The following is a 10,859-nucleotide window of genomic DNA, read 5'->3' as shown; positions in this document are numbered from 1 at the left end:
TCAGCATTGTTGGTTTCTTACAGCTGAGCTATTGCATCGATTTGGGGTGGTGGTGTTTACAGTAGTACATAGTGGACTGTTGCTCTGAAAATGCAGCACTAAAAGCAAGGTTACCTTTATCCCTTGGAGTATTGTCCCCTCACAGCTGTAGATAAAAACTGCTCACTCATAGGTACTGCTTGCATGCTCAACATTTTGTATGTGGGCTACAGCAATGCCATGTCTAGTGGGGGGTGGAGGCAGGATGTTTGTGTCTTCCTTCATATCTCCTCCTTGTAAACTATAGCAGATTGGATAACAAACCTTTAACTACTCATTGATGATATCACTAAATAGAGACAAGCAGCAGAATAAAGTTTAACATCAAGTGGTAATGTTTTGTAGATTTGCCCAGCTTATGTACAAGCAAGTGCAAACCTGGGTGCTGTTGGAGTAACTGACCCCAAATACCGTTGTGTGTTCCAGTTGTAGAGGTGCTAACTCGTGAGATATTGCAGGCTTTATAAGGACCACACTGTGTAGTGTTACACCAGAATGGAGGAGGACTTTGAAGAAGACTGAAGATAAATAGGAAGACCTAAATCAGGAGTCCTCAGTCACAGTGGGCTGCAGTTGCTATGGATTTTTATTACAGCCAGTGTCCTAATTAGAACTCAGTATTTGCTGATAATGAAAGTTGGTGTTTAACTCTATGCATTAAGTGCTTTTATTCATGAAAGACAAATTTAATGAACAGAGGGTCCTCAGTTAGTGTCATGCTGGTTTTCACTTTAAACCATTTAATTAGAACCCTTGTATTTACTACTAAAGCAATACATTTTTTGGGCCCAATTTTAATTTGCTTGCCCGTTACCATTCAGCACCCTTCTTAAGTTTTAGCAACTGCATTTAAAATTTTTGCCTGTTTTCTTAAACAAAACACCAGTGTTTACAATTAACTATCTGATAAAAATGTTTTAAAATGAATGAGAGGGGAATTGGAATGGCCAAGTTTAAAATCTATTCTTGTATACAAAACGTTCTCGGAGAAGGAAACGCTACAGTGCAATTCTAATTGCTCTTGTATGAATGCAAGCATTAACAAGTTGACTCGTTCAATACCAAGTTTCATTATCAGCATTTACTGCTTTGTTAAGAACCTAGTTGGAATAAAAACCTGCAACCCCAGTGGCCATCCCGGACTGTGACCGAGAACCCATGACAGTACGGGGGTCTGACTGGGGAGAAGGTAATTTAAACACATTGCCCCACAAAAATGAGGGAAAAAATATTTGACGGCAGTGCTTTATTTAAAAAGCTGTACATACAAAATGAGCCATTAAAAAAAAGTAATACTTCTGGTAGCGTGAGTCCACACGTTGACTTAATTGGAGTCTTCCTCGCTAGCCGACACCACATCCTCCTGTAGCTCCTTCAGCGAGCAGCTCCTCACTGCCTCTTGTAAGGCTGTGCGCTCCGCTGCGGGATGGGGTCACATGTTAGTCGTCTGAGCCGGTGGTTACCGTTCTGCATGCTTGTTGACAACATGAGCATCCCTGCCAATAGCCAGGCGCTCTCACTCACTCACCTTCACTTTTACAGGCCGGCAGCTTACGTAGCAGTTGTTGCTTGTTGTATCCAATAAGGAACTTCTGGCACGTTCGAATGGTACCTACAAGAAGGCCATTTTACTTAACGAGCCTCTCTGCTGTCAGAGTCGCCCGCCTTAAAAAGAATGCTTACCGCCGACATGTATGCAGGTGATAACACAAGTCTCTTTCTTGCCCAGCTGGTGGATGAAAGCCAGTGTTGACCAGAGTAAGCGATAATGGGCCTTCCGACAGCGAAGAAGTAGAATACCAGTGTAAGTGTTGAGGTACTTAACTGTGAAGGAGATTAAAAAAAAAAAACTGGTATTGAGTGAATGGCCACCACAGGCATTAGCAATGCAAGGGCACGAGCAGGATACGTTACCTGCAAAGGACACGGCGCAGCAGGCAACCCCAAAGTCGCCGTGGACCTTTTGAATTGCCTCCAGGATGGCACGATGCAACTTCTTTTCATCTACATGCTGCCAGCCATTAGGGCTGGCAAATGAAATCTCGCACAGCAGGTATCTGTAAAGGCAGCACGTAGTTGGTCACACAGAACAAAGACAATCTAAGATATCAGTCTCCATACAAGCAGTGGCGCTCATCACACCCTAGTGTGCCAACCGCAAATGTGACTGTAGAGACGGCTCTGTAGTCTCACCGACAACCTCTTCATGACCGTCTCATGGACAACAGCAACTAAGGAAAGCCACTGGAAAAACAAAACCTGAAAGTGCAAAACAAAGAGAACGCACAACCATCCATGGCATTATTTTGGGTGGTCGCCTGTACCGTGCATATGTCGTAACGCAGCAAATGTGGAAATTATGTAGGACCTATCGGTCTGACTGAATACCTCAAGCGGACTTCCTACTTTTATGCCAGCCACTCTTTAATGACCCGTCTAGGCGCGCCCACTCGCCCTTTGACCTGCGTTATTTCCTGTGCGGCTCACCTGCTCTACTCCATGTGTCTATTTCTCATGGCGACGCTACCGGGACCCAGGCAAGCTCCCCCTGCACACATTGATTCCAGATGTCCCAAGCCGGAGTGTTAGAATTTTTAACTTAAGGTGCGCTCGAGTTTCACAAAGGATGAGTCTTGCCTTGCACAACCGTTAATGATTTTAAAATAAGAAATGCGCTCTTGAAACCGCCTGTTTGCTTTTCATTTTGCGAATTTGCCAAAAAAAGTCAGCGCTAAACGCAAGGGAAAGCTGGCGTGAGCTACAAAGAACGGAAACCGTAAAGCCTCACCGGGACTTGAAGCGCACCATTCTCGGTAGATACTGTATGTGTAGCCCGACCCACTGGATTATTGACGGAGTCTGTGGCGCATGCTCCGCATCCGGGCCCTAACAGTCTAGTGTCACGTGTGACTACGTAATACGTAAATACAAAAGGCGCCCGTCCCCAATTGTGTGTGGAACGTGTTCTCGAGAGATTGATGTTAAATGTAACCAATCAAGCGTGAGTAACAGGCACCTTGTTCAGCATTCGTTATTAGTTTAGTAAAAACCTTATACCACAGCTATCCATTTTGGATTAGCTAATGATTGATGTAAAAGTCAACAAATATGAGCAGGCACCAGTGTTTCGTTGTTTTTCGATTGGGTTCAATCAATGGAAGAAGCGTTTTTTTATTAATCAATAAAACGCTCAGCCGCCCAATACAATCAACCTGCTGAGTGATGCGCGCTTCAGGTCTGTTGCCCAGATTGGCTATCATAGCGGAACCCGGCGAGTTCCATTCGTGGCTGTCTCTCTGTGCTCACGTTTTGTTGGTCCTCTGACACTTTTATTCGATCTTTAATACACGTTTACTTTATATAGCGCCGTTCATCATGGACACATGCTTAAGACAGGCTGGTCACAGCGTTGCAGTCGTGCACGGTGGGCCTGCAGGTCCGTTTGAAGCCCCGATCGTCTTACTCGCCAGTCTCACCCTCGGTTCTTTTGCTTCTTCTACTTTTTGAGTGATCCTCTTTAGCTCCCCTTGTTTTAGCATCCCACATTCAAGGAGCATTCTGTGCATGAAGGAATTAAGGGTCATTCCCAGCTAGAATGAGCACCCTAGTGGCGCAGTGGTTAGTGCTACTGCTGCCTCAGATTTCCAGGGACTTTGGTGCGAATGTCTTGTTCTGCTGTTTTCTCCCAGTACTGCGTCAGCTTGTTTGGGCGCTTTGAACTGGGTGTGTCTGTTGGCAATCGACCTTGACCCCATTGGTGCCATCGCCAACCCCAGCACTGAATACACAGAATTACAAAATGCAGGGAGGCATGGTATGCTAACCGGCCCGCCAGCCCATAGATAACGCAGCGCAGCATTTCAAGTTGCTTGTGCCTTGTAATGACGGAGGTTGTCCAGTAAGTGGCAGCGTTGGACTAGTTCACGCCAGTCCGGTAATTCACGGGGCGCAGGCGATCCGAGGAGATTTTGGGACAGAGCCTTTGCTAAATGCCGGGGATTTAAATGTGATCAGTGGGAGAGCCGGCCTCATGTCCTCGGAATTAAATGTTCCCGTCTTTTTCACACCCAGACGATTAAACCTAATCACGATTTAGGAAGGTCATCTTCGCCAAATGCAATCTCAGTCTGGGCCTTTGGTCACATTATTAACACAGATCAAGATATCCCCTGAGCTTTGACTGTGACAATGTACTAATGTCACTCAGGCTGACCAACAGTGAGTGGCCTTTAGCATGAGCCCCTAATTGTCCCCTTCCTCCCTCCCTTCCTCCGTAAAGGTGTCAAAGGGTCCATCATCATTCACAATCTGCTGGCAACACAGAAATCCAAAACCTGCACAATTCATTTGAGAGTTGTAGGGAGTTGGAGTTCATCCTGAGATATTGACTGCAAAGAATGAGTCAGTCCATCATGGACACCCTGGCACAAACACACCCACCCACCCACACAGGTGCCAGGTCACCTAACCCACTCATCTTTGGGTTGTGAAACGGTAATCTACATGGACATGAAGTGAACTTCACAACTCCACTTAAGTAACCATGTGGCAGTAGACTTAATCCCAGAATGCTGACATCTTGAGGCAGCTTTACTATCCCTGTGGCAGTGTGTGCCCTTCCTCAACATTTGACCCCAATGTCGACAGACAAGGGGCACAGAATGGCAAGGCAGCATGCAGAGGTGTCACACATGCCAAATCTGTCGAGAATATGCAGAAATCAAGGTGGCACTGCAGGCTAAAAGATAAACGTGCCCCAGGGAGCCCAGAAAGGGTGTTAATCGGGGGCCTCAGAGGGCTCTCAACTGGCCAGACATCCATCTTCTTCTCATATGAGGCCTTTGTCTCATACTGCCCATCTGACACCAGGTTGTGTATCAGTGATGTCCTACAAGCTCCCAAGCCTCCTTTCATTGATACAGACTGGCACCATTGTGGGCACTTGGAAAGGTTAAGCTGCAGTCACCATCCACCATCTTGATATAGAAATGCATCCTAAGATATCTCTCTCTCTTCCTTGGTGAGATTCCAAAATTCTGTTTAAGACCCCTTGCCACTGATGGTCCCTGTCAACGTGTATTTTGTGCCCCTGGTAACTACTTATGGTCATCTGTGTAGCCAGGCTAAAGTAGTAGCCTGAAGGAGCATAATCATCACCTCATAGGCAAGCGGACACTTTAATGGAGCAATAAGAGTCCAGTAGCCCTGGGCATAAGGTGGACAGTAGTAATGGACAGGGTGCTAGTTCATCATGCTGGAGTGTCATGTAACGTACTAGGGGAGCTGAAGAGCCTTGGGGGGGGGGCGAAACACAGACATGGGCACGGCTGGAACATGCAAACACCACAACAATGAGTACTAGACCTGGGCCTCAATTAGCAAACAAAAGTGAAATGAGACTAATGGGGGCTTCTGGTGCTGCATGACCCCTTGGTGTCACATTTAACAGAAATGAAGTGACGGTTCAACTGAACCTGGGGAGCAACCACCTGACTTAAACACACTCACCGTAGGAAAAGGAAAAGTGAATGTCTGTCTGTCTGTCTGTCTGTCTCAGTTGTTCCAATAGATGGCACATCACAAACATTAGCACTGATTTTACAAATCCTATACTAAATGGCACATAACAGAGGCACGTGAACTGCATGCTGCAGTGCACACGGTAGCACTGAGGTTTCAGCTCGTCTTAGACAGGTAGCACAGTTAGCGTGGTATTACATAGCGTAACAGAACACGATTATGACTCGGACGTGATGTCAGCTTCAAGTGCCACAAACAGTTTGCTGAAATGTAGAGGAAGTTACAAATATGAAATCCTGACAAATTTTTGCTTGCTTTTGTATTCAATTCCTCTCATTATTTCATATTTCCTCGTCAGGGCCACTGGTTGCTTTTTGCCCTTTTAGTTGGTTTTGGCGGCCCTGCCTGGATGAATGGGGGCGAAGATGTAAGTGGTGGACTGGTCTCATTCTGTGACCCCTAAATTTTACTTAAGGTGGATCAGATGATGGCTGGTTGAATAATGACACCCCACCAAGCAGTAAAAACACAGCTCCAAGATGGCTGGGTGGGTGAAGCACTGAGCCCCGCTGGTGTGGTGGCTTCGCTGCGCAATTCTTCAGTGTGGTGACATTGACAAGCTGCCTTTTCAGATGTCTCGCCTACTTATTTCTTTACGTTCCTGTCTGTCCCACACACATTCTGCTGGTGCATCACGTGTAGGGGGCACTGTGCCACTGTTAGGTGGTTCCACTTTGTGGGTTTGTGCGCTGAGTGCCCTCAACCACATTCTGGATGTTGGGGTGGGCGTGACCCATCAGATACGGTGACACCCTCAAGTGGGTGGGACTTTATGCTAAATGTAGCCAACCAGCTGGTGGCCACCTGTGGCCATGGCATTCATTGCCTTGAAGCGCCACCATCAAGATGTGCCCACCACCGGGGGTGGCTTAGTGATTGATGACTGAAGGGGGAGACTGTGGGCTCACATGCCCCAACTAGAGCGGGTGCTCAAGTCGACTTCTCACCCCCCACTCACCTGATCTCAGTGCTTTGTGGTCGACTGCTGACCGATCTCTCGACGCTCCGCTTCCATTTTTGACAGCAGCTTAACAGAAATAAGCCAAAAACTAATTTGCGGAAATAAGATTTAAATGACATTCTTCTGCCGTTTGGGTGATGAAAGTAAATCAGCTTTTCTGCTTCTTGCTGATTTCGTAGCCCAAGCAGAGAGATTAAAAACTCATCAGCATGAGAAGAGGCTGGGGGAGGTGAGGGGGGGCTGGGGGGCACGCAGATCTCTACGAGCTTAGACCCTAATGATGCAGTCAGACTAAGGGCCCTCTCTCATTTGGGATGCCTTCTTGAAAGAAGCAGACTTACCCCATAGGTGACCCCTATCCTTGACCGGCCAGGGTCACTGCACTCACACACCTCACCCAAGGAGGCCATGCTCTTCCTCTGGACTCTTCCTCTCGCATACTGCTTCTGTCTTCTTGAATGTGGCTGGCATGCAGTGCCATCCTGGAAGGTGCCGGTGGGCACTGTCTTCTGTCAGTTTTATTTGAATCCTGGCGTTTATGAGAACTGCATTGCGGATGCCTTTAACGGGGTGTCATAAAATCCCCATCTGAGTGATGCCACCTCTGAATGTGAGGTGTCAGATGTGCTCATATATGGAGCTGCCTCAATGGGCCATGTGACGGCCATGCCGAGGGGCTGCATGTCTGCGTTGGGCAGCGAATCCCATTTCAGTGGTTACATTTTATATTCCCTTTTAAATCTCACAGAACACAGTCGTATACACGGAGCGTCATTAGATCTGCCGAGAAAATCTGCACCAAGTCACATGATGGGGCTGTGCTGCCTGTAAGAATTTATCCCCGCTGTGGGGGGGCTCAGCATGACGTACAACAAAGTGAGACCCTCTAGTGTGCCTAAAGAGAGGGACCTCAGCCTGGTGGCTAGCAGATATTAAAATGAAAGGCACCCCAGCGTTTCACGTAACTTGCATGAATACAGGGGACTCCTCAGGCTCCTCCTCAATGTGTCACTTAACATCAGTGAAAGTAAGGAGGGAACCCTAGCAGCCCACTGCCATAACCAGCAATAAAGCAAGGGGACCATCATTGTGCAAGTGACATTCAATGGAGGACCCCCACCTACCATTTCACACAAAGAGTATAATGGGGACCCCCTATAAAAAATAACCCCATGTCTGCTGGCTAACAAAAATTAATGTAACGAAGACCCCAATCTGCTAAATAAAACACATGAAGATTGAGGGTCATAATATGCCTCCAAGCACAAAACAATTTAAAGGGGTCTCCCAGTATGCAGGGTGCCATAAAATAAATTTAAATCATAAATCATATAAGTGAATGAAAAGTGAAAAGGGACCACCCCAGTATGTAGGTTAACACAAACAAATGTAAAAGGACTGTAAGTAAGAAATGAATGCAAAGGGTCTCGCCATTTCCCAGTTTAAAAACAATGGGCATTGAGGACCCCCAGTCTGATATTTTATGTAAAGAAACACAAGGAAGACCCCAATATGCTAGTTAATCCAAACTAATATAACGGGGATCAGCAGTCTGCCAGTTAGCAGACACAAACATAAAAGGCACCCCCCCAATCTACCATTTGACTCAAAAGAATATAAAGAATCCCCCCAATTTTTCACAGATATAAAGGCCTACCATTTTATGTCAGGCAGTGTGCCAGTTGACCTAAGTGAATGTAAAGGGTACCTCCAACGTGCCAGGTAATACCTCAGGTTGGCATTCATGAAGAATCAAGAAGTCAACAGAAATGAGTATAAATATCTGCCATTTAACAAAGATTAATATGGAGGGGGGTAAAGTGTCAGTTAAAATAAAGAGGTCCCCCAATACAAGCTGACCATAATGGAGACCCCTGATAGTCCCATCACTATCCATAACTGTAAAGGGTACCCCAATATTCCATTTTGCCCAAACGACCATGAGAGGACCCCACCTTCTAGATGGTCATTCACACTGTCCTGCAGCTAATAAAACTGACTACTAACCGAAATGTCAGCAGACAAGCAGAGCCCCTCATCTGTCCAGCTGACACAAATCACTGAAATGAAGTGGTCAGGCAGCATGGCGAATTCTGAGCGGAGGTCCCACCAGGTTGTGACGATCACTGCAGGAGTCCCTAATGCTGGTCACTTGGATGTTAAACCTCTTAAAGTCTTTTTTGGTAGGAGGGGCTACTCATTGATTGGCCAGCTCTCACCTCATTGAGTATCTGACCACCTTCTCTTTGACCGCCTGCTGCGTGTTTCTCTAAGCCGTGAGTGGCGTCCCTCTGAGGTGGTCAGTAGCCTTTTGTTTGACTGACTGGCTGGTAAACTTACCTTTGAGCCATAGCCTGGTTCTCTGGTCAGTGATGAAGCCAACAAGAGGAAAACTGGTGCAGGGGTGGAAAAGAGGGGCTTTGTCCATCTCGGCCATCTTATAAAGACCTCTTTGCAAAATGGTGCTTGGCACGAAGGGCCTCACTGAAACAGTGTACACCTGCGGTCTGGCGGCCTTCTGCCAACAAGCCAGCCTTCCGCTGCTCTGCTTCCTGTCCCACATTTCGAAGCTTCTCATTGGCAGGAGAGCTTGGCAATGAAGTTTTTCATGAGGCTGGGCACACTGGCACATTCAGTCACTTGAACAAGCCCAGAGAATGCCAGGAATGCTGCAGTATTCCTGTGCTGATAAGCAGGGAATGTGGGGATCTCTCACGCATCAGTTATGGCACCAGTGGCCAGCAGAAAGCTGGCTTAAGCCCCCTGTGCCGATACCACCTCGCTTGGTCCACACTTAAGTGTTTTATTTTGCACCTCCTTCGATTACCTAGTGTTGACCCCTTTAATCTGTTTCACCCTACGTTTAGAGATGCCAGCTTCTCCAGAAAGTACCCCCACAGCTATTGGCCATTTGTATGGTCACTTGACCAGATGGTTTTAGGGCGACACAGAAGGAGTTTAAGGGGTAAAGGTGAGCACACCATGAAGGTAGACAGTGCCTGATACAAGTTGTGGGCTTGGATTTTCTTCTGTTCTGACCATCTCTGCATGAGCCCACTTCAGCCACTTTGAGACCCTGGAAGAAAAAACATAAAGGAGTCAGAGTGGGTGGCCAAATCTGTCAAAGGGGTTCTTGGGTGACGTTTCAGGATTTCACTTCCAGCTTTGGAATAACACAAAAGGCTCCATTTTGTCTTCAGTGCCCTGCTATTCCACCTTTACGGCCACAGCTCATGAGGGGAGATGGTGTCAGAATGGGGTGCACATGGCCAAAAAGTCATTTCAATGGTGTGCACATGTGTGTACTGAGGACTGCCTTGGTCCTACAGCAGTCCCAGCTTACTTTGGGAACATCTCTAAACCCACCAAGAGCATGAGGGCCGTCAGCTGAACCTTTGAGAGGTGAAATAGGAGTCACCCCTGAAAGGTCAGCTGCTGTCACGCTGGTCATGTCAGCGAGTGTACCACACTTGCTGCTTAGTGGGCCAATGGACAACACTCCCTGACATTCTGGATGGTGGTGACCCAGATTGACACCTGGCACGCTAATCACTGACCATTGCGGCCCAGGTGTGGCCCAGCTGCCCTTGTCACACACATGGAGTTCACCTCGAGACAGTCGGTCTTGGGTCTGGCGCACGACACGTGCTTCAGTGCTATAAATAGCAGCCATTACTGCCCTTCCATTGAGTCTTCCGCCTCGGTGCAGCTCTCCCTCCCGGCAGCCAGCTAGCTGCTCTCACACTGACGCTCAAGACTTGAACGCTTTACCTCCGGCCTTTGTTTAAGTCCTGAGGAGGCAGATGGACTGGCGTCCTGTGGGGGTCAATTACTGTCCAGCTACATGGGCGAATGGATAGTGTGGTCCAGTAGTTCTGGCCTATGACTCTTGAGTCAGGGGTTACTACGAGAGTATTACACTGGACTGTGTGCTCTGGGGTGGCCAGTCGCATTGGTAACCTGAGAAGAATCCAGCTATCCCAGTCTACATAGGGAGTTGCTGTGCTGTACTGTGAATGAAGGCTCTCATTGTGTGGACGGTCATGTAGTCGTCATGTTGTGCTGTGCCATCTACTTGGACATAGTGACCTCTAAATCTCCTGCTGCCGCGGCCCCATTTTTTGGGTAGTGACGGCTGGTCTCTCTTGTCCCCGTCCTCTAACAATGACGAGTGAAGCAGGAGCTCTTCCAGCCCATTCTCCTTTCTGTCCGTTCTTAGTGACCAAAACAACCTCCTCACTTCACCCCTACACTGAGCAGGCCCTGGCTCACTTCCCCT

At 47.5% G+C, this 10,859-nt stretch overlaps 1 protein-coding gene across 1 annotated transcript; it reads right to left on the bottom strand.

The window, feature by feature from the left end:
* Positions 1 to 1,268: 1,268 nt before the first annotated feature.
* On the bottom strand, positions 1,269 to 2,941 carry pop5 (POP5 homolog, ribonuclease P/MRP subunit). Its single transcript, XM_039771713.1, has 5 exons — positions 2,828 to 2,941; positions 1,954 to 2,096; positions 1,723 to 1,863; positions 1,568 to 1,651; positions 1,269 to 1,458 (listed from the first exon to the last, which is right to left on the bottom strand). Exons 1-5 carry the CDS (start codon positions 2,845 to 2,847, stop codon positions 1,364 to 1,366), a joined length of 483 nt encoding a protein of 160 aa, XP_039627647.1. The 5' UTR covers positions 2,848 to 2,941; the 3' UTR covers positions 1,269 to 1,363.
* Positions 2,942 to 10,859: the final 7,918 nt, after the last annotated feature.

Source organism: Polypterus senegalus, chromosome 12, assembly GCF_016835505.1.
Source record: "Polypterus senegalus isolate Bchr_013 chromosome 12, ASM1683550v1, whole genome shotgun sequence".
Lineage (NCBI taxonomy): Eukaryota > Metazoa > Chordata > Cladistia > Polypteriformes > Polypteridae > Polypterus > Polypterus senegalus.
Note: the sequence above shows the minus strand (reverse complement) of the source record. Positions and strands in the feature narration are given on the sequence as shown.

Coding starts and splice junctions, on each gene's coding strand:
- pop5 (XM_039771713.1), bottom strand. CDS start 2,847: ATGGTGCGCTTCAAGTCCCG. Junction 1,864..1,953: donor CTGCGCCGTGTCCTTTGCAG/GTAACGTATCCT, acceptor TCTCCTTCACAG/TTAAGTACCTCAACACTTAC. Junction 1,652..1,722: donor CACCTGCATACATGTCGGCG/GTAAGCATTCTT, acceptor GCCTTCTTGTAG/GTACCATTCGAACGTGCCAG.